Genomic DNA, 25,659 nt, shown 5'->3' with positions numbered 1-25,659 from the left:
TAATAGCACAGATACAAAGATGAGTCCTCTCTCTATGTTCTGACTAGAGGGAGTACAGCTATGACTGAAAGTTACTTTTTTGTGGCAGGTTAGGAGAATTTAAGCAGTAGGTTAGGATAATTAAAGTGGCAGGTTAGGAGACTTAGGAAATGGATTAGGGTTAGCTAAAATGCTCTCCTAACCTCGTTATTGAAGTGTCTTGAAAAAAGTTTCCCCATAACAATGGTCAGAGACAGAAGATGAGGAGAGGCACCCCACTCCCTGTTTTCTTTCCTGGTTCAATGAAAGTCAACTAAGGGTGCGTTCATAAATTCACTCTATCTACTCTGATTTCAGAGCACTCACATCTGAGTGTGCCAGAGCCTAGAATAAATTATGAATTTAAAAACTCGCAACACCTGTTGAATCTGACCAGTGTCAGTAAATGTCGGCAAAAAAAAACGTAATTAAATATTGCCAGCAGCACAGTAAGTCGCTAACGAACTATATGTTAGTGACTGTAACTGTACGTACAGTCCCCAACCAGAAGCCATGGATTACAGGAAACATTCGCACTGGGCTAAAGGGTAGAGCTGCTGCTCTCAAGGTGCGGGACTCTAACACGGAAGCTTGTAAGAAATCCTGCTATGCCTTCCGAACCATCAAACAGGCAAAGCGTCAATACAGGATTAAAATTGAAGCGTATGACACTGGCTCCGATGCTCGTCGGATGTGGCAGGGCTTGCAAACTATTACAGACTACAAAGGGAAGCACAGCCAAGAGCTGCCCAGTGACACGAGCCTACCAGGCGAGCTAAATCACTTCCTATGCTCGCTTCGAGGCAAGTAACACAAAAACATGCATGAGAGCATCAGCTGTTCCAGATGACGGTGTGATCAGGCTCCCCGCAGCCAATGTGAGTAAGACCTTTAAACAGGTCAACATTCACAAGGTCGCAGGGCCAGATGGATTACCAAGACATGTACTCAGAGCATGGGCTGACCAACTGGCAAGTGTCTTTCCTGGCATGTTTAACCTCTACCTGTCTGAGTCTGTAATACCAACATGTTTCAAGCAGACCACCATAGTCCCTATGTCCAAGAACACTAAGGTAAGCTGCCTAAATGACTACCGACCCGTAGCACTCAGGTCTGAAGCCATGAAATCCTTTGAAAGGCTGGTCATGGCTCACATCAACACCATTATCCTAGAAACTCCAATTTGCATACCGCACCAACAGATCCACAGATGATGCAATCTCTGTTGCACTCCACACTGCCCTTTAACACCTGGACAAAAGGAACACCTACAGTTGAAGTTTACATGAACCTTAGCCAAATACATTTAAACTCAGTTTTCACAATACCTGACATTTAATCGCAGTAAAAATTCCCTGTCTTAGGTCAGTTAGGATCACTGCTTTATTTTAAGAATGTGAAATGTCAGAATAATAGTAGAGAGAATGATTTATTTCAGCTTCAATTTCCTTCATCACATTGCCAGTGGTTCAGAAGTTTACATACACTCAATTTGTATTTGTTAGCATTGCCTTTAAATTATTTAACATGGGTCAAATGTTTGGGTAGGCTTCCACAAGATTCCCACAATAAGTTGGGTGAATGTTTGCCCATTCCTCCTGACAGAGCTGGTGTAACTGAGTCAGGTTTGTAGGCCTCCTTGTTCGCACATGCTTTTTCAGTTCTGCCCTCACATTTTCTATAGGATTGAGGCCAGGCTTTTGTGATGGCCACTCCAATACCTTGACTTTGTTGTCCTTAAGCCATTTTGCCACAACTTTGGAAGTATGCTTGGGGTCATTGTCCATTTGAAAGACCCATTTGCGACCAAGCTTTAACTTCCTGACTAATGTCTTGAGATGTTGCTTCAATATATCCACATAATTTTCCTGCCTCATGAAGCCATCTATTTTGTGAAGTGGACCAGTCCCTCCTGCAGCAAAGCACCCCCACAACATGATGCTGCCACCCCCGAGCTTCACGGTTGGGATGATGTTCTTTGGCTTGCAAGCCTCCCCCTTTTTCCTCCAAACATAACGATGGTCATTATAGCCAAACAGTTCTATTTTTGTTTCATCAGAACAGAGGACATTGCTGAGCGGCCTTTCAGGTAATGTCGATATAGGACTCGTTTTACTGTGGATATAGATACTTTTGTACCCGTTTCCTCCATCACCTTCACAAAGTCCTTTGCTGTTGTTCTGGGATTGATTTGCACTTTTCGCACCAAAGTACGTTCATCTCTAGGAGACAGAATGCGTCTCCTTCCTGAGCGGTATGACGGCTGCCTGCGTGGTCGTATGGTGTTTATACTTGCGTACTATTGTTTGTACAGATGAACATGGTACCTTCAGGCATTTGGAAATTGCTCCCAAGGATGAGCCAGACTTGTGGAGGTCTACAAATGTTTTTCTGAGGTCTTGGCTGATTTCTTTTGATTTTCCCATGATGTCAAGCAAAGGGGCACTGAGTTTGAAGGTAGGCTTTAAAATACATCCACAGGTACACCTCCAATTGACTCAAATGATGTCAGAAGCTTCTAAAGCCATGTCATCATTTTCTGGAATTTTTCCAAGCTTTTTAAAGGCACAGTCAACTTTGTGTATGTAAACTTCTGACCCACTGGAATTGTGATACAGTGAATTATAAGTGAAATAATCTGTCTGTCAACAATTGTTGGAAAAATTGCTTGTGTCATACACAAAGTAGATCTCTTAACCGACTTTCCAAAACTATAGTTTGTTAAAACCTGTTATGGATCATGCGCATTTTCGCAGCTTTTTGTTAAAAATCGCGCAACATTTCAGCGCCCTGCTACTCATGCCAGGAATATAGTATATGCATATGATTAGTATGTGTGGATAGAAAACACTCAGACGTCTCTAAAACTGGTTAAATCACGGCTGTGACTATAACAGAACATGCGTTTCATCGAAAAGTGCAGGAAAATCTGATCACTGAAAATTGGAAAATATATCCATGCGCCACTTCAACCTATTGTTAAACGTGAACCAAATTAAATGGGGCCGAGGTTGCAATACCTACAGCTTCCACATGATGTCAACAGTCTTGTCATTTGTCTCGGATTTGTTTCTTGGTCAAACCGAAACAAGGCAGCGCATTTTTTCCGGTCTCCGACCGGATGTTTTGGTTGAGAAATATTTGGACATGATATCAGAACGTGGAGCTATTGAATATACATCGCTCCGTGATCATTTTGATATATTTTTTACGTTTACTAATACCTAAAGTTGCATTACAAAAGTATTTCGAAGTGTTTTGTGAAAGTTTATCGTCGACTTTTTTATTTAAAAAATGACGTTGCGTTATCAATCTCAGTTTTTTCCTTGATTACACAGTCTTCATAGATCGATATCTAGGCTATATATGGACCGATTTAATCGAAAAAAAGACCCAATAGTGATGTTTATGAGACATCTAGGAGTGCCAAGAAAGAAGCTCGTCAAAGGTAATGAATGTTTTATATTTTATTTCTGCGTTTTGGGTAGCGCCGGCTACCGCAAAATCTGTCGTTTTAAGTGGCGTTGTAGTATTTTGGGGGTGCATGCTATCAGATAATAGCTTCTCATGCTTTCGCCGAAAAGCATTTTACAAATCTGACTTGGTGGATAGATTCACAACGAGTGTAGCTTTAATTCAATACCTGGAATGTGTGTTTTAATGAAAGTTTGAGTTTTATCAAAAACTATAGGTGTCTCTCTGAAATTTCTGCTGATTGATGTTCCTTCATGGGAACTCTATTCTGCGTCATCCTTAGAAGAAATGTGTGGAGTGGTTGAAAAACACGTTTTAATGACTCCAACCTAAGTGTATGTAAACTTCCGACTTCAACTGTATGTGAGAATGCTAGTCATTGACTACAGCTCAGCGTTCAACACCATAGTGCCCTCAAAGCTCATCACTAAGCTAAGGACCCTGGGACTAAACACCTCCCTCTGCAAATGGATCCTAGACTTCCTGACGGGCCGCCCCAAGGTGGTAAGGGTAGGTAACAACACATCAGCCACGCTGATCCTCAACACGGGGGCCCCTCAGGGGTGTGCCCAGTCCCCTTCTGTACTCCCTGTTCACTCATGCCTGCACGGCCAGGCAGGACTCCAACACCATCATTAAGTTTGTCGATGACACAACAATGGTAGGCCTGATCACCGACAAAGATTAGAATAGGAATAGGTTTGGTCGTGCCCTCTTCACTACTGTCTTGGTGTGCTTGGACCATGTTAATTTGTTGGTGATGTGGATGCCAAGGAACTTGAAGCTCTCAACCTGCTCCACTACAGCCCCGTCGATGAGAATGGGGGGGTGCTCGGTCCTCCTTTTCCTGTAGTCCACAATCATCTCCTTTGTCTTGATCATGTTGCGGGAGAGGTTGTTATTCTTGCACCACATGGCCAGGTCTCTGACCTTCTCCCTATAGGCTGCCTCATCGTTGTCTGTGAAAAGATTTGGCATGGGTCCTCAGATCCTCAAAAGGATTTACAGCTGCACCATCGAGAGCATCCTGACGGGTTGCATCACTGCCTGGTATGGCAACTGCTCGGCCTCCGACCGCAAGGCACTACAGAGGGTAGTGCGTACGGCCCAGTACATCAACGGGCCAACCTTCCTGCCAACCAGGACCTCTATACCACGGTGTCAGAGGAAAGGCCCTAAAAATTGTCATAGACTCCAGCCACCCTAGTCATAGACTGTTCTCTCTGCTACCGCACGGCAAGCAGTACCGGAGCACCAAGTCTAGGTCAAAAAGGCTCCTAAACAGCTTCTACCCCCAAGCCATAAGACTCCAGAACAGCTAATCAAATGGCTACCCTGACTATTTGTATTGCCCCCCCTTCTATGCTTCTGCTACTTTCATTTTCTATGCATAGTCACTTTAATAACTCCACCTACATTTTCATATTACCTCGACACCGCTACCCATTGTATATAGCGCCGCTATTGTTATTAACTGCTGCTCTTTAATTAGTTATTCTTATCTCTTACTTTTTTGGTGCATTTTCTTAAAATGCATTGTTGGTTAAGGGCTTGTATAAGTAAGCATTTCACTGTTGTATTCGGCGCATGTGAGAAATAACATTTGATATATAACATGAAAACAGCCAAGCCAACTCTGCTTGGGCGAGTAACATGGTCAGTGAGGTGTTCCCTTGTTTGTCTGGAAGTAGCTAGCAAGCGTGCCAACTTTAGCCAGTGAGCTTGGGTGTTTGATTGCCGTTGTGAGGTCAGAACTCTCGGATCAACCCTTCTCTTCCGTTAGAGCTTCCAGTGTGCGCTCTGAACTGATAATTTAACAGCGATCCGAATTTACAAAAGACCACAGAGCGGCGCACTCTGACACACTGGAGACAATTTACGAATGCACCCTAAGTAGACCAGACCCAGCTTCTATGGGATACACACTCAGTTATGTAGACCGGAACGGGCTTTTTTCGGGTGGTAATCTTTATTTATAATGTTTGGTTTGCCAAGAAGAACCAAAGTTGAGAACTTGTAGTCATTCATTCATGAACGTATTGTATTATTAGCCCTGTGTTTATTTGATTAATATAGCTAGTTCTATTGTACACACACTAAAATGTTTGCGGGCCTGCCTGAGCTTGGGATATCTAATGGCGAGGATCTAAAAGAAACACTGACCAACTGCACAGAGCCTCTGAAAGCCATTGACCAGTTTCAGGTAAGCTAACCTGAAGTTAGCTAGCAAGCTAAACAGCTAGATAAAACAGGACTAAAAGCATATTGATACTAGCGTATCGACAGTACAGTGGTTAAAACTATGTATTGTGCTCATTGGTTACTATAAATATCAGTTAAGTTAGTGGTTAGTCAACGTAGGTCATTCAAATAACGTTAGCTAGTCAGTTAATGTTAGCTAGCAATGACACAGGGCATCGTTCGGCAGCGCTTCCACGGTCGCCCTGAATGAATCATTCATTAAATAACCCCACTGGGGGAATTTTGTTTGGGAATGGCTTCAGTAAACGTAGGTAACTTAATTTCCAAAGTAAACACGCTGCTGGAGTTATTTAGAACAATTATTTATATTCGCGCCTTCTAATTTCTCCAAAATATGAGTGCGCGTGGACCCGAGCCTTTATTTAACTAGAAAAAAAAACTAGGCAAGTCGGTTAAGAACAAATTCTTATTTACAATGATGGCCAACCCCTATATGATGTCAAAGTGCTCTAAAGTCGTGTATTTCAAACGGAAAACGTTTTGCAAAACCAGTGGTGTATTCATTACACCGATTCTGTTTCGTCTTTTAACATAAGCGTTTAATCCTAACGCTTGTTGGGTTCCGGGGTGTATTCATTACGGAAACCGTTTACAATTTAACAGCCAAACGGAGTTTCAATTGGACAAATTCAGTTAGGTCCCTCCCCGTTCCATTTACTTATGTATAAGACACGTTTTGCAACAGCGTCTGGAAGAAAGAACCCTGCAGGCTTCTCCACTTTGGCTTCTCCACTTTAGAGCAGGGAAGAATCGATAATTGAGATGTGCAATTTGTGCCGAACACTTCGCAGATTACTCAGATTGGAATTGCAACACGTGGAATCCATACAATTTAAAAATAACCCCTACTTCCGTTTAAGAACACAACAGCTTGTATATGATGTTGAAGAGCATTTGGAGTAAACTGTTCCTGTTGCAAAACGTTTAGCAACAGAATTGGTTCAAAGAATGCACCCCGGGAGAGTCCATCACAACGTTTTGCAATGGAATCCGACGAGCATCGGAGCCGGTGTAGTACGATTCGATTTTAGTCCTGTATTGACGCTTTCCCTGTTTGATGGTTCGTCGGAGGGCATAGCGGGGTTTCTTAGAAGCTTCCACGTTAGTCGCGCTCCTTGAAAGCGGCTGCTCTACCCTTTAGCTCAATGCGGATGTTGTGATTGGATGAAATCTGTGGTATATCAGACCGTATACCACGGGTAGGACACATCTTTTATTTGTACTGCTCTAATTATGTTGGTGAACCGTGTATAATCTAAATAAGGCACATGGGGTTTGTGGAGAGCAAGAGAAATTAATCAGTGTTGCAAGTAGTAGTTTTTCCATGTTAACGCTAGTAATGTTAGCTAGCAGGTGTTGTAGTAGTGTGAAAATTGCGGCTGCAGCAGCTGTTATCAACTTTAAGGGTAGATGTTTGTTAGCATCACCCTTTCCAAGATTGACTTTCAAACTTTGTTTACAAATGATCATCATCTGGTTCGTGGCACTGATTTTTGTTGCAGCCCACTTGCTGTTAGCTATCTCTTTGAAAAGAATGACTGAGAAACGTTGTTACATTTCAACTTTAAATCACTGGTTAGTGTGATGAAAGCTATAAAATATATTTGCAATGGGAAGGAATAGCTGGTTTGTTAATTTCATTTTGCACATGAAATGGTTGTGCTTTCGTATTGGTATGATTTCATGGGGCCTAATGGAGTGAATGGGCTGCCTATTCTTTAACATTATTTGATTCTGCGTGTGACTGTTGTCTCCTGTCTATCAGTAGTGTCTGTGTTTGACCATAATTGTCTCCTTCAGAGCCATGGAGTGCAAAGGTATTAAGGTTGCTGTCCTTTCAGCACCATAAGCCTGTCACCTTTGATGTGACACTGTTGTTGTCACTATTGGTTATAGTGTGTTGGCTACCATAAGTTGGTAAACAGTGCATTATTTTATGCTGTCTGTCATGTATGCATGCCGGTTCTGTCTTTGTGTGTGCAACAGGCCTGTTTTGATTCATTTTTCATAATGTCATCAAAAAGTATTGCTCCTCACATTTACATTACATTTAAGTCATTTAGCAGACGCTCTTATCCAGAGCGACTTACAAATTGGTGCATTCACCTTATGACATCCAGTGGAGCAGCCACTTTACAATAGTGCATCTAAATCTTTTAAGGGTGTCTCCGGAAGGTGGTGATTGACTCCGCTGTCCTGGCGTCGTGAGGGAGTTTGTTCCACCATTGGGGGGCCAGAGCAGCGAACAGTTTTGACTGGGCTGAGCGGGAACTGTACTTCCTCAGTGGTAGGGAGGCGAGCAGGCCAGAGGTGGATGAACGCAGTGCCCTTGTTTGGGTGTAGGGCCTGATCAGAGCCTGGAGGTACTGAGGTGCCGTTCCCCTCACAGCTCCGTAGGCAAGCACCATGGTCTTGTAGCGGATGCGAGCTTCAACTGGAAGCCAGTGGAGAGAGCGGAGGAGCGGGGTGACGTGAGAGAACTTGGGAAGGTTGAACACCAGACGGGCTGCGGCATTCTGGATGAGTTGTAGGGGTTTAATGGCACAGGCAGGGAGCCCAGCCAACAGCGAGTTGCAGTAATCCAGACGGGAGATGACAAGTGCCTGGATTAGGACCTGCGCCGCTTCCTGTGTGAGGCAGGGTCGTACTCTGCGGATGTTGTAGAGCATGAACCTACAGGAACGGGCCTCCGCCTTGATGTTAGTTGAGAACGACAGGGTGTTGTCCAGGATCACGCCAAGGTTCTTAGCGCTCTGGGAGGAGGACACAATGGAGTTGTCAAACGTGATGGTGAGATCATGGAACGGGCAGTCCTTCCCCGGGAGGAAGAGCAGCTCCGTCTTGCCGAGGTTCAGCTTGAGGTGGTGATCCGTCATCCACACTGATATGTCTGCCAGACATGCAGAGATGCGATTCGCCACCTGGTCATCAGAAGGGGGAAAGGAGAAGATTAATTGTGTGTCGTCTGCATAGCAATGATAGGAGAGACCATGTGAGGTTATGACAGAGCCAAGTGACTTGGTGTATAGCGAGAATAGGAGAGGGCCTAGAACAGAGCCCTGGGGGACGCCAGTGGTGAGAGCGCGTGGTGAGGAGACAGATTCTCGCCACGCCACCTGGTAGGAGCGACCTGTCAGGTAGGACGCAATCCTATCCTCCTCCTTCACTAGAACAATAATGATCCTACTAAAGAAGATATGTCAGGCGCGTTAATGATGCTATGTTTTCTGTTATTTCCAAAGATTTTGTTTTGTTTGATACAACGTATAGGTCTTGATCATATGAAGAGGTAACTCCGGTGACCATTTAGCCAATTTATTGAAAGCAAGCCAATGTTACAGTTGCCTAGCCAGCTAATATTGTCAATGTACCTGCTCAGGAAGCTAGTGTTTCATTAGCTATCTCTGTCAGTGAATTTAATTTAAATGTTTTGGCACGATTGTCTCATTTCATGTAACCAAACTCAGCAAAAAAAGGAAATGTCCTTTTTCAGGACCCTGTCTTTCAAAGATAATTTGTAAAAATCCAAATAACTTCACAGATCTTCATTGTAAAGGGTTTAAATACTGTTTCCCATGCTTGTTCAATGAACCATAAATATGATTGAACATGCACCTGTGGAACGTACGTTAAGACACTAACAGCTTAGACGGTAGGCAATTAGGGTCAGTTATGAAAACGTAGGACACTAAATAGGCCTTTCAACTGATGAAAAGAAAGATGCCCAGGGTCCCTGCTCATCTGTCTGAATGTGCCTTAGGCATGCTGCAAGGAGGCATGAGGACTGCAGATGTGGCCATTGAGACGCCTACTGTGAGACGCCTAAGACAGCACTACAGGACGGACAGCTGATCGGCCTCGCAGTGGCAGACCACGTGTAACAACACCTGCACAGGATTGGTACATCTGAACATCACACCTGCGGGACAGGTACAGGATGGCAACAACAACTGCCCGAGTTACACCAGGAACGCACAATCTCTCCATCAGTGCTCAGACTGTCCACAATAGGCTGAGAGAGGCTGGACTGAGGGCTTGTAGGCCTGTTGTATGGCAGGTCCTCACCAGACATCACCGGCAACGATGTTGCCTGTGTGCACAAACCCACCGTCGCTGGACCAGACAGGACTGGCAAAAAGTGCTCATCACTGACGAGTCGCGGTTTTGTCTCACCAGGGGTGATTGTCTGATTCGCATTTATTGTCGAATGAATGAGCGTTACACCGAGGCCTGTACTCTGGAGCGGGATCGATTTTGGAGGTGGAAGGTCTGCCTTGGTCTGGAGCGGTATGTCACAGCATCATCAGACTGAGTTTGTTGTCATTGCCTGCAATCTCAACGCTGTGCGTTACAGGGAAGACATCCTCCTCCCTCATGTGGTACCCTTCCTGCAGGCTCATCCTGACATGACCCTCCAGCACGACAATGCCACCAGCCATACTGCTCGTTTTGTGCGTGATTTCCTGCAAGACAGGAATGTCCGTGTTCTGCCATGGCCAGCGAAGAGCCCAGATCTAAATCCCATTGAGCACGTCTGGGACCTGTTGGATTGGAGGGTGAGGGCTAGCTCCACCCCCCCCCCCCCCCCCCCCCTAGAAATGTCTGGGAACTTGCAGGTGCATTGGTGGAAGAGTGTGGTAACATCTCACAGCAAGAACTGGCAAATCTGGTGCAGTCCATGAGGAGGAGATGCACTGCAGTGCTTAATGCAGCTGGTGGCCACACCAGATACTGAATGTTACTTTTGATTTTGACCCCCCCCCTTTGTTCAGGGACACATTATTCCATTTCTGTTAGTCACATGTCTGTGGAACGTGTTCAGTTTATGTCTGTTGTTGAATCTTGTTATGTTCATACAAATATTTACACGTTAAGTTTGCTGAAAATAAACGCAGTTGAGTTTAGCTGCAGGCTTAAAGAAACATTCAATCATATAATTTGCATAGAAACCCAAATAAAAGCATGTCGATGGAAAGATGTGTGTGTCATGTATGCTAGAATGAAGGTTTAAAAATGACAGCTGCATATGCGTATTAATCAATACATATGGCATAGCCTACACACATGGCATACCTTGAAATACAATCCTCTCTAAAAACAGCTGTACAATGTGCCTTGCAATAATATAATCAGAGTTTGATTTCTAAACTAGATCAGTTGTCAAATAGCAGCTTCCCAATCCCATGAGTGGGTATGCATAATGTTGGATGCATTGGAATGTAAGATATGGAGAATGATAAAGGGTCGGTAGGATTATAGAAAAAGCATTTGGGAAATTGTTTGAGTTGCAAATACTAAATGTTCAGTGAATGTGAGTATATTTAGGTGGTTAGTAACTTTGGCACCATAAACTTTTAGAAGGTTGTTAACAATTATTTATTATTCTAGTAACTATGACTGGGTGTGAGGCATGTTTCCATTTCATGCATATGCATTTCGAACACAATCCCAAATAGTGTTTCACCATTTATTGAGTACAGAGACAAATAGCAAAGGTGTCTCAGGCAGTATTTGAATGATCTAAATATAGTGTAACCAAGCATACTTTGGAAACTACTCAGACCCCTTGACTTATTCCACATTCTTTACAGCCTTATTGTAAAATGGATTTAAAATCAAATCCTCAGCAATCTATACACACTACCCTATAATGACAAAGCAAAACCAGGCTTTTTGAAATGTTTAGACCATTTGCTATGAGAGTCAAATGAGCTCAGGTGCACCCTGTTTCCGTTGATCATCCTTGATGTTTCTACAACTTAATTGGAGTCCACCTGTGGTAAATTAAATTGATTGGACATGATTTGGAAAGGCACACACCTATCTATATAAGGTCCCACAGTTGACAGTACATGTCAGAGCAAAAACCAAGCCATGAGGTCGAAGGAATTGTCTGTAGTTGTCTTGAGTTCCGAGACAGGATTGTGTCGAAGCACAGATCTGGGGAAGGGTACCAAAACATTTCTGCAGCTTTGAAGGTCCCCAAGAACACAGTGGCCTCTGTCATTATTAAATGGAAGAAGTTTGGAACCACCAACACTCTTGCTAGACATGGACGCCCGGCCAAACTGAGCAATCGGGGAAGACGGGCCTTTGTCAGGGAGGTGACCAAGAAACCGATGGTCACTCTGACAGAGCTCCAGAGTTCCTCTGTGGAGATTGGAGAACCTTCCAGAAGGACAACAATCTCTGCAGCATGGTAGAGTGGCCACTCCACAGTAAAAGGCACATGACATCCCGCTTGGAGTTTGTCAAAAGACACCTAAATACTCTGACCATGAGAAACAAGATGCCATGATGGAACTCTTTGCCCTGAATGCCAAGCGTCTGGAGGAAACCTAGCACCTTCCCTATGGTGGTGGCAGCATCATGCTGTGAGGATGTCTTTCAGCTGCAGGGACTGGGAGACTAGTCAGGATCAAAGCAAAGATGAACTGTGCAAAGCATAGAGATCCTTGATGAAAACCTGCTCCAGAGTGCTCAGGACCTCAAACTGAGGTGAAGGTTCACCTTCCAACAGGACAACGATCCTACGCATACAGCCAAGACAATGCCGTAGTGGCTTCGGGTCAAGTCTCTGAATGTCCCTGAGTGGCCCAACGAGAGCCCGGACTTTAACCCGAGCTTACATTTCTGGGAGACCTGAAAATAGCTGTGCAGCAACGCTCCCCATCCAACCTGACAGAGCTTTAGAGGATCTGCAGAGAAGAATGTGAGAAACTACCCAAATACAGGTGTGCCAAGCTTGTAGCGTCATACCCAAGAAGACTCAAGGTTGTAATCGATGTCAATGGTGCTTCAACAAAGTACTGAGTAAAGGGACTTAATACTTATGTTTTTGCTTTGTCATTATGGGGTATTGTGTGTAGATTGATGAGGAACAAATACAATTTAATCCATTTTAGAATAAGGCTGTAACGCACCAAAATATGGAAAAAGTCAAGGGGTCTGAATACTTTCCAAATGCGCTGTATATGTCACGTGTTGTGCGGGCACAATCTTACAATGTTTACAGTCCAGAAATGAGAGCTTTACCATCTATGCCAAAAGCCCGGGCCTTTGATGGAGACTGTAGAACTGTCATCAACGCATGCTTCAGTATTCTCCCTTCTATCTAGGATAATTTGTGTGCTCAGGCCACATATGAGTAAAATAAATGATCACGACAAAGGAATGTAGTTTGTGAGCTAGGAAATGAACATCCTAGCAGTCTGAGTCAGGTTGCTCTCCAATCATCTTACTCTAGCTATCGACAGGGATAATGTGGCATTTCTTATTTGTCAGTATGAATGAAATTAGTGGGTCCTGCCTTGATGACTGTATTCCCTTTACACTACTTAACCTATAGATTCTGGGTTTTTTGTCTGAAATTATTACTTGGATTAAATTGATAGCTAAAACACTCCATGTCCTGGAATGACATAGCTAGTGATTTTAAAGCTATCTGCTCCTGCTAACTAGCAACTGATCTACTTGTTGTACCTAGCTAGCTAACTAACAAGCTAGCTACATTACTAAGGCTAATGCATTTTAAGTTGGGAGTCATTTTACAGCTAAATAGTTAGATTACAATTAAATAAAGACTCTCTCGAGCTGTTACCAGCTGTGTTTAGTACCTTAGATACGGAGAATGTGATTGGCAGATGTGATCAGCAGAGATGGTATCTGGATAGTGAACAAGTTTTGATTGGTTTACAGTCGGCAGCATTTGGATGTCCAGCTAGTGAACATAAAAGTATTTAGAACAAATGTGCAAGAATTGACATTGCCAACAAATGGAAATGTATTCAGAAGGAACATACACTATCTAAAAACCAGCTCCTCTCTTGACATTTCGAAACTAAAGCAAATGGCTTGCTTCAGCTCACCATCAAGTACATGTAATGATTACACATTTTTTAAACTGTAATAATTTATGTTACCAGCTAAATTATTGTAATCATTACTTCTTCTATTACTTTTAAATCCAGGAAGGATGTTTGTGAAGAAAATACCTTTTCTGTTTTCCTGAATGTTTTTCAATTCAGCATGAAAAAAAGGCACGTTTTTTAAGTTCGTTCCACTTGAGCAAGTCTGATCCACCAGTCCGAGACCACTATTTAGACTCATGGATCCTTTTGTCTTTTTCTAAAGGCTCTTAAGGGAAAGGTAATCTGAAAGTAATTAGATTGGTATGGAGTTTGGGTAATCCAAAAATTCTGTTACTTATTACATTTCTAGACAGGTGAATAGTAACTAACAGATTACATTTAGAAAGTAACCCACTCAACCCTGGTAAGCAGAGTAATGTTAGATTACACAATTATCCCTGCAATGATTATCAAATGTGTAACACCACCATGTCAGTGCATTGATTATTATCTCACCTTCATCAGTCTGTTTTTGGTCTGTCTGGGCTGTGTTGTTTTGCAGACAGAAAATGGCATTTTGTTACCAACTCTTCAGTCAGCTCTTCCCTTCCTGGACCTTCACGGAACTCCTCGGTTGGAGTTTCACCAGTCTGTCTTTGACGAGCTTCGTGACAAGTTGATGGAGCGAGTCGCCACTATTGCGGAGGGCAAGGATGAGGACCGGTGCGACATCTATGCTAGTAAACAGCAGGTCTTCATAGAGAAGTCATCAACCATTGTACATGTATTTTAGGCATTGAGTTTCTGGGTATTCCTGCTCCCTCTACAGTTATGGTAAACTTAAAGAGCTGCTGGAGAAGAGCTTTCCGCTGGTGAAGATGCCTTCCATTCAGCCAGTGGTCATGCAGGTGCTGAAGCATCTTCCAAAGGCAAGTCTCGGTCTTCCCACCTTCAAATCCAATCTGCATTAGGGGAAACAGCTCCACTGTTCGCCCCAGCTCCTTTTGTTATGGTTTTGTTTTTGGAATAGAGGAGAGGATCCTCTGGCAGCATGGTAAAAACAGGTACGTACTCCGCTGTTCAATCTCCTGTGCAATGATGTCCGAGATGTAACTTCTTTGTTTTAATATCCCAAACGGATGTGGCAGTTTCACCAATTTTAATGATTCTAGCTTTAACTGAATGTACTTCTTTTTCAATTTATAGTTCTTTGCAAATCACATTAGCCATAAGAAGTGACTTGTTTTCCATGATTCTTTCTCCAAAGCACCTTGATCTCTACCACAGCTCAGTGTTTGAAATGTTCTGATTGAGTGTTTATTTTCCTATGAACAGGTACCAGAGAAAAAGCTGAAGCTTGTGATGGCTGATAAGGAACTGTATACGGTCTGTGCTGTTGAGGTGAAGAGGCAGATCTGGCAGGAAAACCAGGCTCTCTTCGGAGATGAGGTCTCGCCCTTGCTCAAGCAGTATATCGTGGCAAAGGAGGCAGCACTTTTCAGCAGCGATCTCTCTATTCTGCACAACTTCTTCAGCCCCTCCCCCAAAGCAAGACGCCAAGGAGAGGTGAGCCACCCCAGTACATCTGGACCTTTTTATTACTTTTTCACTCCCAATAGATTCTGTCCACATTCCAATAAGCATTTGTTATGATTAGGGCCATGAACCCATTATAACAAGTAGGGCTGTGACGATACCAGTATCACAATATTATTTTCATGGCAAAAATGATAACACAACGTAGACCAAAATCTTTGGTTCTTTAAAAACCTGCTGTATGTAAAATATTGCATGCTATAGCTTGGAAAATAATTGACTGGATGACAGCATACCTGTTTGTTTAAGATTGTTTTCCTAAAGAAGTTAAATGTGCTTAATGTTTTGTTTCCTTGCCATGAAACTAACAAGTATCATCCCGGCCCTAATAACAAGAGTCAATAGTTTTTTTCCTCAGTCAACCATTTGTTAGTCTGTAAATTCAAGAGAGAGTTGGGTGTGCTTGAGACAATCCCTTTTTCTGTTTTAGGTAGTCTTGAAACTGACCCAGATGATTGGGAAGAATGTGAAACTATATGACATGGTGCTCCAGTTTCTGCGAACACTTTTCCTGCGTACTCGTAATGTCCACTACTGCACCCTGCGTGCAGAGCTGCTCATGTCCCTCCATGACCTGGACATCAGTGAGATCTGCTCAGTAGACTCCTGCCACAAGGTATGGCCTAACACAGGAGTAGTATTGATTTCAAATATATGCAAATACCTTGGCGAATGTTTTGGATGCTTGTGCAGAGTGCTGTACGTCTATATCTTGGCAGTTCACCTGGTGCTTAGATGCCTGCATCCGTGAGAAGTTTGTGGATGCCAAGCGAGCCCGGGAGTTGCAAGGTTTTCTGGATGGAGTGAAGAAAGGACAGGAGGAAGTACTTGGGTGAGAGAAGAAGAATGGGGGAAATGTGATTGAACATGTCTTATTGCACCGTTTTAGGATTAATAAAAAGATGTGACAAAAATGTTAATGGTCTTGCTTTCCAGGGACCTGTCCATGATACTGTGTGACCCATTTTCCAGTAACACCCTGGTTTTGAGTACGGTCCGAAACCTGCAAGAATTGCTAAGCCAGGATGCTCTACCCAGAGTAAGACATTCACTGTTGTCATTCGTGGCCTTATATGTTTTTGTGTCCATTTCCACAATCTGTCGATGCTATGTGGAGACCTATTGCCACTACTAAAGAGATGTTTCTGTGTCAATGAACAGGACAGTCCAGACCTGATGCTGTTACTCAGAATGCTGTCTCTTGGACAAGGTGCTTGGGATATGATTGACAGCCAGGTCTTTAAAGAGCCTCGATTGGTATGCAGTCATTTCTTTCTATTAGTATTATTTTATAATCACGTATTTTTGTTCAGTGAGTTTACCTGTCTGTATTACATTACTTATGAGCTGCACAGCAACAATAGTTTGTTGTGCAGAGTAGGAAAACAACCTCTTTACAATGAACTACAGCTAGGTCCTCCCGAGTGGCGCAGTGGTCTAAGGCAGTGCTAGCTGTGCCACTAGAGATTAGAGTCCAGTCTCTGTCGCAGCCGGCCGCGACCGGGAGACCAATGGGGCGGCGCACAATTGGCCCAGCGTCGTCCGGGATAGGGGAGGGTTTGGCCGCCAGGGATGTCCTTGTCCCATCGCGAACTAGTGACTCCTGTGGCAGGCGCAGTGCACGCTGACACGGTCGCCAGGTGTACAGTGTTTCCTCCGACACATTGGTGTGGCTGGCTTCCGGGTTAAATGGGCATTGTGTCAAGAAGCAGTGCGGCTTGGTTGGGTTGTGTTTCGGAGGACGCACGGCTCTCGACATTCGCCTCTCCCGAGTCCGTACGGGAGTTGCAGCGATGAGACAACTAACTACCAATTGGATACCACAAAATTGGGGAGAAAGGGGGTAAAAAAATAAATATATAAAATAATACAATGAACTACAGCTAGATGGTGTAGATGTGACATAACCAGCCAGGGCAGAGACTCATCATATTTGATTCTTTCCCTCTCAGGAACTGGAAGTTGTGACCCGTTTTCTCCCAGCCATGTTGTCAGTACTTGTGGACGACTATACCTTCACTGTAGAGCAGAAACTCCCTAGTGAGGAGAAGACCTCCCTCTCCTACCCCACAGCCCTGCCTGATAACTTCAACAAGTAGTTACTGGGATGGGATGTCACACTGGGGAAGGGACATACTGTTACTTTGGTAGACGTGGCATGCCTGTAATTCAATTTTGTATATGTGTGTTGACATTAAGAACATTATCATGTAAAAAATGTAGAATGTAAAACAAGTAGTATTGATATTCTAAAATATACATTGAAATGATCAGTGTTATTTACAGTGTACATGAACCTGCTATATGTTTAATGAGGACAGACCTGGGTTCAAATACTATGTAGGGCATTTAAATTACTTTCAAAGATATTTGGAACTAAGTAAAGACAAGTAGTTGAATATTGGAATGTATTTGGAAATGCACTTTGAAATTTTTGGAAAATAATCAAATACACTCACTCAAACTCCCATGCATTTAACTCAGGTATTTAAAAAATAGTATTTGAAATAAGTATTTGAAATACTTTCAAATAGTAGGCTATGTATTGAAGTATTTTCAAAAATAATTATAAAAATAATTTGAAAATACTCAAATACACAGAAAATAAGTATTTAAATAACATGTTTAAATACACATGTATTTGAACAGAGGTCTGAATGAGGACCCTCTTTGATTAAAGTAAGTTCTCCCCTGCCCTAGGTACCTGCAGGAGAACAGGGTGGCTTGTGAGATGGGTCTGTACTACGCACTCCACATTGCCAAGCAGAGGAACAAGAATGCCTTACAAAGGTTACTTCCCGCATTGGGTAGGTTCTGCACTTGTTTTGCCACAGGTTAATATAAATAAATAAATACTGTTAGTAAATTGTTGTTAACCTGGCTCTCACCATTGTTTTGTCTCTATCATGTAACTGCAGTGGAGACCTACAATGACATGGCCTTTGGGGACATCTTCCTGCACCTCCTGACAGCACACCTCACCTTGCTCTCTGATGAGTTTGGGACTGAAGAGTTCTGCTCTGCTGTGTTTGATGGCTTCCTCCTCAACTCTTTCTCCAGGTCTGTCTTTTCCTGGGACATACAGGAGATTACTGCAAGTATTGCATTTGAAATGAATGGAAATGTTAATAAACATTTATGAAATGTGTGAAATTGAGGTAGAGTACTGTACTTCCTGTACTAATGGTCATATATTTTACCTTTATTTCACATTACACCCTGACATATTTTTATGTGTATTCCAGTAAAGACAATGTCCACAGACACAACCTACGCCTGTTGCTTCACCTTCACCAGAAAGTGCTGCCATCTTGTGTGGAGACCTTAGTGAAAACCCTGGAACCCTCAAAACAGGTGGGCAAACTGCCATATTGCATGAAATAGGTTCCAAAGGAGATTGAACAGGATCTTGAGCACTTACAAATTCGTAACACATTGTATAAATTGCAATTCGGGATTGCAGGATTATTACATGTTTTATTTGCACGATATACTAAATGAATGATGATGTAAACAATTGTGCACAATTTTCAGAGATCTGTTTTGGCTCATGAGCACTGCTTTCAAAATTACTGGCATAAATTATACAAAACCTTTCATCTTTAATTGAAACACCTAAATAACTAATGGTGTAATCACGCATTTTCTCCGTGAAAACGTAATATTAACCACATAAGATCAATGATTGGGGTTATGTAAAAAAAAAAAAAAAGTGTCTGTCGCTCACACTAGGTGGGGGCGGAGCCAGTCTAGGAAGATCCAATCACACAACATGATTGTTGTAGACACTCCACTTCCCATATAAGTGGCCGTAATGCGCTCTCATCTCACTTCTTTCGTCTTCCTCACGAAATTGATGTAGATCCTCTACGACTCTCCTAACGATCGACTTGGACCTCTGTCACCTGTGAACAGGTTAGCAGGAAAAAATGAAGGACTCCGCCGCCAAGCATAGGACAGTAGCTTCTCGTCGAGAGGATTGAGCTCACAACAAAATCTACTCAGGTTTGAGGCTCACAGCTAGCCTTCGCCCGCTTAGCATCCTCCAGATGGCGTATGTGTCCGCAGCATGCTCTGTTAGGGCACTGTACGTTACCGCTCACTGATGGCCTGTCAAGGAGAGCTACAGGAGACCGAGCGGTCATTCGCTGTAGATGTTTCAAGGTCCCGCCCCAAAGATTCCCCTGGAGGAAAGGGGGGGAAGACTGTCCTAGGGGTCCCTCCCCAGCAGCAGAGGGGAGCAGTGCATGGTTCACACGATGTTCGGCCCTGCCCCCTCCCGGGTTGAAGACTGCAGGAGGGGCACTCTGCTCCACCAGAGCGCGTTCCCAGTGGAGCGGCCGAGCGTTTTTCTATCAAAGCACAGAAAAGATGGAGCAGACCACTCTCCCCCGGAGTGTCCTCCATACCGTAGTGTTCACCTCATCACCCTTGTTGGTTGAGTCAGAGGCCAGAAGACAAGATTTCAGTTGCCACAAAGCACTGTCCCCGTTCATTTTATTGCCTTTTCAAATAAAAATACCACTGTTGCACCAAAGCATTTCGCCAGGAGCACAGAACATATAACCAAAAGAGGACCACAGGGTGCTACGGCAGTGACCCACTTACTACACTTCCATCCCTGGGTTCTATCCATGGTTACGAGAGTCTTCCGACTTCAGTTCACCAGAGAACCGCCAAACTTAGAACAGAATGTTGGTTTCTGTAGTGACTGGCGACTCAAATACTAGAGCAGGAGATCTCCACTCTGTTGAGCAAAAGGAAGATCAGAGTAGTAGCAGCAGCAGAAGCCCAGAGCAGTTTCAACTCTCGTTACTTTCTGGTTCCCAAGAAGGGTAGGGCAGCACCCCATATTGGACCTACGGATCCTCATCAGCTATCTAAGAAAGTCCACGTTCTATAATGTTAGGCGAAACGTGTGGTCTCTCTTCATTCGTCAAGGCTATTGGTTCATTACAGTTGATTTGCAGGATGCCTATTTCCACAAGCGTGGAAAAGGACCTTGTGGCTGCAAGGAGCCACGGTAAGTTGCTAGCTAGCATTAAACATATCTTATTAAAAAAACAATCAATCTTCACATAATCACGAGTTAACTACACATGGTTGATGATATTACTAGGTTAACAAGCTTGTCATGCTTTGCATATAATCAATGCAGTGCATGTTAATTTATCATCGAATCACAGCCTACTTCAACTTCGTCAAACGGGGGATGGTTTAACAAAAGCGCATTCGCGAAAAAAGCACAATCATTGCACAAATGTACCTAACCATAAACATCAATGCCTTTCTTAAAACAAATACACAGAAGTTTTTTTATTTTTAACCTGCATATTTACTTAAACGAAATTCATGTTTGGAGGCAATATTAACTAGGGAAATTGTGTTACTTCTTTTGTGTTCAGTACAAGCAGAGTTAGGGTATATGCAACAGTTTGGGCTGCCTGGCTTTTTGTCAACTAATTTGCCAGAATTTTACATAATTATCACACAACATTGAAGGTTGTGCAATGTAACAGCAATATTTAGACTTAGGGTTGCCACCTGAACGGTTACGTATTTAACTGAAATAAAAAATATATATACATTTTTAAATGATAGTTTCCAGATTTAACCATATTAATGACCTACGGCTCTTATTTCTCTGTTTATTATAATTAAGTCTATGATTTGATAAAGCAGTCTGAGCGGTGGTAGGCAGCAGCAGGCTCGTAAGCATTCATTCAAACAGCACTTTACCGCGTTTGCGAGCAACTCTTAGCAATGCTTGAGGCACAGAGCTGTTTATGACTTCAAGCCTATCAACTCCTGAGATTAGGCTGGCAATACTAAAGTGCCTATAAGAACATCCAATAGTCAAAGGTATATGAAATACAAATGGTATGGAGAGAAATAGTCGACGCGTCATAATTCCTATAATAACTACAACCTAAAACTTATTAACTGGGAATATTGAACCACCAGCTTTCATTTGTTCTCATGTTCTGAGCAAGGAACTTAAACATTAGCTTTTTTACATGGCACATATTGCACTTTTACTTTCTTCTCCAACACTGTTTTTGTGTTATTTAAACCAAATTGAACATGTTTCATTATTTATTTGAGACTAAATAGATTTTATTTGTAATATATTAAGTTCAAATAAGTGTTCATTGTTCATTCAGTATTGTTGTAGTTGTCATTACTACAAATATATATATATATATATCGCCATTTGTTACGCCCCAGGCACGACCCATGCCCAATGAACAAAGGAGCGGACTTGTTGTCCAGAGGGAATCCATCCCCACATATTGGCCAGAATATGGGAGAAATTAGGACAGGCGTCTGTAGATCGCATCACACAAAAACGCGCACTACCTGCTGTTCTTTTCAATGACAAGCAATGATGCGCTACTAGGGGTAGACGCGCTGGCACACCCATGGCCAAGAGTACAGCTTTACACATTTCCCCCCTCTGTCTGATTCTCTCCAGAGTCAGTACAGCAGTGGTCTCATCCTGATAGCCCTATTCTGGCCAGGACGGCTATGGTTAGCAGATCTATCACTCCTGTTCGACCAGCCCTGGCAACTACCGGTACGCAATCTGCTGACCCAAGTGAACAGAATGATTTTCCGTCGCAATCCGAACATTGGGGCTCTTTAGTCCTGGCCCATGAGAGGATGAATCTTAATGCGACAGGCCTGCCGCTGAAAGTCGTGGAGACTTCAGAGCATTACAGCCCCGTCAACACTCGCACTACACAACAAGAAGTGCGGTGTGTTTGATAGATGGTGTGATCAGAAACAGATCCTTCCATTTCTTTGCTCAATTCCAGAGTTACTCTGCCCCCTGCAGGACCTTTTGGACAAGGACAAGCCTTTTACACTGCAAAGATGTACTTGGCCTGCAACATAGGCTTTGACAATGGTACAGCGGAGAGGTACCACCTCGTCCGTCATTTTAAAAGGGTGCCCAGTACCCAAACGGCTAGTCTCATCCTGGGACCCTTCTGCGTGCTTGAGGACATTTCACAGCAGCCGGTCATGCCGCTGGAAAGCATGGACATTTTATTTATCTCGTTTAAAACTGCTTTTAGCCATTATATCTGCAAAACAGGTGGGGGAATTGCACGCTCTGTCAGTCCACCACTAGTACCTGAGCTCTGCCCTGTGGTCATCCAAGTTGAGTTATCTTGCATCCTTACCCCGCTTTTGTGCCTGAAGTATGTTGTGCTTATAATCGCCTCACTTTACAGCTGTTGACCTTTCACCCACCGGCCTTGTCCTCCATGGAGGATGAGCGTCTCCACTGCTTGTGTCCAGTACGTCCATTGCATATCTAAATGTCTGGACGAGAGCCCTATGAAAGAGCGATCTGCTCTTTGTTTCTTGGGACCAATTTCTCGCAAGTGTTTATCCCATCGGATGATGGAGGCTATTTTACTGGCATATGACAGCAAGGGTTTACAACCTCCGAAGGGCCTGAGTGCTCACTCCAACAGACGTATGGCTGTGTCACAGGGCATTGTTCAAAAGCGTCTCTGTTCAAGAGGTCTATAATGCAGGGCTACCCCCCATACCAACTGGACATCACTGTGCCCTCATTAGAGCATACAGTGCTTACTATCAGGACTTCTGAGGGTTGATCCTGTCTAGACTTGGCTTCGGAGAGATTAGGAACTCTACTGGAGTTGGCAACATTTTTATTTATTTAATTAGGCAAGTCAGTTAAGAACTAATTCTTACTTACAATGACAGCCTACCTACATAAGGTTACTTGACATAACCCAGGGTCTATGATATTATGAGTGAGGTGACTCAGTGTTTCCCTCACGCTCTGTGTAAGGAAGACCACATGTACATTTTAAGTCGGAAGTTTACATACACTTATGTTGGAGTCATTAAAACTAGTTTTTCAACAACTCCACAAATGACTTGTTAACAAACTATAGTTTTGTCTAGTCTGTTAGGACATCTACTTTGTGCATGACACAAGTAATTTTTCCAACAATTGTTTAGCCGGATTATTTCACTGGATCACCATTCCAGTGGGTCAGAAGTTTACATACACTAAGTTGACTGTGCCTTTAAACAGCTTGGAAAATTCCAGAAAATGATGTCATGGCTTTAGAAGCTTCTGATAGGCTAATTGACATAATTTGAGTCAATTGGAGATGTACCTGTGGATGTATTTCAAGGCCAACCTTCAAACTCAGTGCCTCTTTGCTTGACATCATGGGAAAATCAAAAGAAATTAGCTAAGACCTCAAAAAAAATTGTAGACCTCCACAAGTCTGGTTCATTCTTGGAAGTAATTTCCAAATGCCCGAAGGTACCGCGTTCATTTGTACAGACAATAGTACGCAAGTATAAACACCATGGAACCACGCAGCCGTCATACCACTCAGGAAGGAGACGCGTTCTGTCTCCTAGAGATGAGCTTACTTTGGTGCGAAAAGTGCAAATCCATCCCAGAACAACAGCAAAGGACCCTGTGAAGATGCTGGAGTAAAAAGTACAAAAGTATCTATATCCACAGTAAAACGAGTCCTATATCGACATTACCTGAAAGGCCACTCAGCAAGGAAGAAGCCACTGCTCCAAAACCACCATTAAAAAAAACCAGACTGCAGTTTGCAACTGCACATGGGGACAAAGCTCTCACTTTTTGGAGAAATGTCCTCTGGTCTGAATGGAAAAAAAAAAAAAAAAAAGAACTGTTTGTCCACAATGACCATCGTTATGTTTGGAGGGAAAAGGGGGAGGCTTGCAAGTCGAAGAACACACATTCTTAAAATAGTGGTGATCCTAACTGACCTAAGACAGGGAATCTTTACTGGGATTAAATGTCAGGAATTGTGAAAAACTGAGTAAAAAAAAAAAAAAATGTATTTGGCTAAGGTGTATGTAGACTTCTGACTTCAACTGTACTAAGAAGTGAGATGAAAGTGTATTACAGCCACTTATATTTGGATCTTCCGAGATTGGCTCCACCCCCAGGTGATACCCATTGTGAGACTCCTCACTCATATTATCATAGAGCTGGGGTTATATCAGGTAACCTTACGTTTTACTGTTCTGAAAATTACACGTCCCATAGTCAGGGCCATGGGAAAGCTCCTGGCCCTGTGGCATAACTACTGTATTTCCATATTCTTCATTCTCTTTCTCTGTGCTTGTCTGGTGTCCACAGAGCAGTGACCAGGTAAAGGAGCTGTACACCAAGCTGACAGAGAAACTGGAGGCCCAAAAGAAGAGTCCTCCCCAGCCAGACGAAGCCCCCTCCCTGGACCTCCATCCTGTTAAAGTGCCCACTACAGCTTCCACTCCAACAATATCACTCTGAGAGAGGAGGTGGTAGGGATCCGCAAAAGAAGGAAATCAATTAGTCTGAAAAAAGGATGCTGATATTACATGTTGAATTTAGGTTGGCTCATGAAACCATAAAAAAATGACTAAATGTAATTTCCTCTATGGGTACTATGGTTAAGGTTTAGTTTGTTTTCTAATACTTGTTTTATTAAGATGTCGTATTTGAAGCAGTTTTCCAGCTTTAACAATGTAACTCAGTTGCCAATGTTTTTCAGTTTGAATTATTACTTTTTAATTTTAGAAATACTTAGTCTTGCTTAATTATTGTTATAAGTATATTTTCTTATGTACTGGATCTATAAAGACTGAATGTCAATGTGTTTGTATTGTGTCAGTGGTGACGCAAGCTTTAAATAAATTAATTTAGAAATGGTTAATAAAGTTTATACTATATATAGACGAGTATGTGGACACCCCTAGGATCTCCATAGACGAACATCGGCAGTAGAATGGCCTTACTAAAGAGCTCAGTGACTTTGTGTGGCACCGTCATTGGATGCCACGTTTCCAACAAGTCAGTTCATCAAATTTCTGCCCTGTTAGAGCTGCCCTGGTCAACTGTAAGTGCTGTTATTGTGAAAGTGGAAACGTCTAGGAGCAAGAACAGCTCAGCTGCGACGTGGTAGGTCCCATAAGTTCACAGAACGGGACCGCTGAGTGCTGAAGCGCTTAAGAAAACGTCTGCCCTCTGTTGCAACACTCACTACCGAGTTCCAAACTGCCTCTGGAAGCAACGTCAGCACATGAACTGTTCGTCGGGAGCTTCATGAAATGCGTTTCCATGGCCGAGCAGACTCACACAAGCCTAAGATCACCATGCTCAATGCCAAGCGTTGGCTGGAGTGGTGTAAAGCTCGCTGCCATTGGACACTGGAGCAGTGGAATCGTGTTCTCTGGAGTGATGAATCACTCTTCACGATCTTGCAGTCCTATGGAAAAATCTGGGTTTGGCCGGCACAAACGCTACCGGCACGAATACATAGTGCCAACTGTAAAGTTTGGTGGTGGAGGAATAATGGTCTGGGGCTGGTTCGGGCTAGGCCCCTTAGTTCCAGTGTTGGGAAATCTTAACGCTACAGCATACAATGACATTCTAGACGATTCT

The 25,659-nt window shown here is 43.1% G+C and overlaps 1 protein-coding gene across 5 annotated transcripts; it reads left to right on the top strand.

Moving 5' to 3' along the window:
• Positions 1–5,344: 5,344 nt before the first annotated feature.
• Positions 5,345–24,949, top strand: LOC115111447 (negative elongation factor B-like). Of its 5 annotated transcripts, none has more exons than XM_029637492.2 (13): positions 5,345–5,695; positions 14,167–14,327; positions 14,434–14,533; positions 14,940–15,170; positions 15,631–15,816; positions 15,920–16,032; positions 16,137–16,239; positions 16,362–16,457; positions 17,153–17,295; positions 17,901–18,007; positions 18,119–18,260; positions 18,446–18,554; positions 24,376–24,949. In XM_029637492.2, the coding sequence occupies exons 1-13, from the start codon at positions 5,594–5,596 to the stop codon at positions 24,526–24,528; spliced, it is 1,746 nt and encodes a 581-aa protein (XP_029493352.2). In that variant the 5' UTR covers positions 5,345–5,593; the 3' UTR covers positions 24,529–24,949. The 5 variants fall into 5 exon arrangements, with proteins under 5 accessions (XP_029493352.2, XP_029493355.2, XP_064867567.1 ...); XM_029637495.2 differs by having other exon boundaries at positions 5,618–5,695; positions 14,171–14,327; XM_065011495.1 differs by lacking the exon at positions 5,345–5,695 and adding an exon at positions 6,418–6,953.
• Positions 24,950–25,659: the final 710 nt, after the last annotated feature.

The sequence above is a fragment of the Oncorhynchus nerka genome, linkage group LG27 (assembly GCF_034236695.1).
Source record: "Oncorhynchus nerka isolate Pitt River linkage group LG27, Oner_Uvic_2.0, whole genome shotgun sequence".
Taxonomy (NCBI): Eukaryota; Metazoa; Chordata; class Actinopteri; order Salmoniformes; family Salmonidae; genus Oncorhynchus; species Oncorhynchus nerka.
The sequence above is the reverse complement of the archived record's forward strand: the minus strand, read 5'-3'. Positions and strand labels throughout refer to the sequence as shown.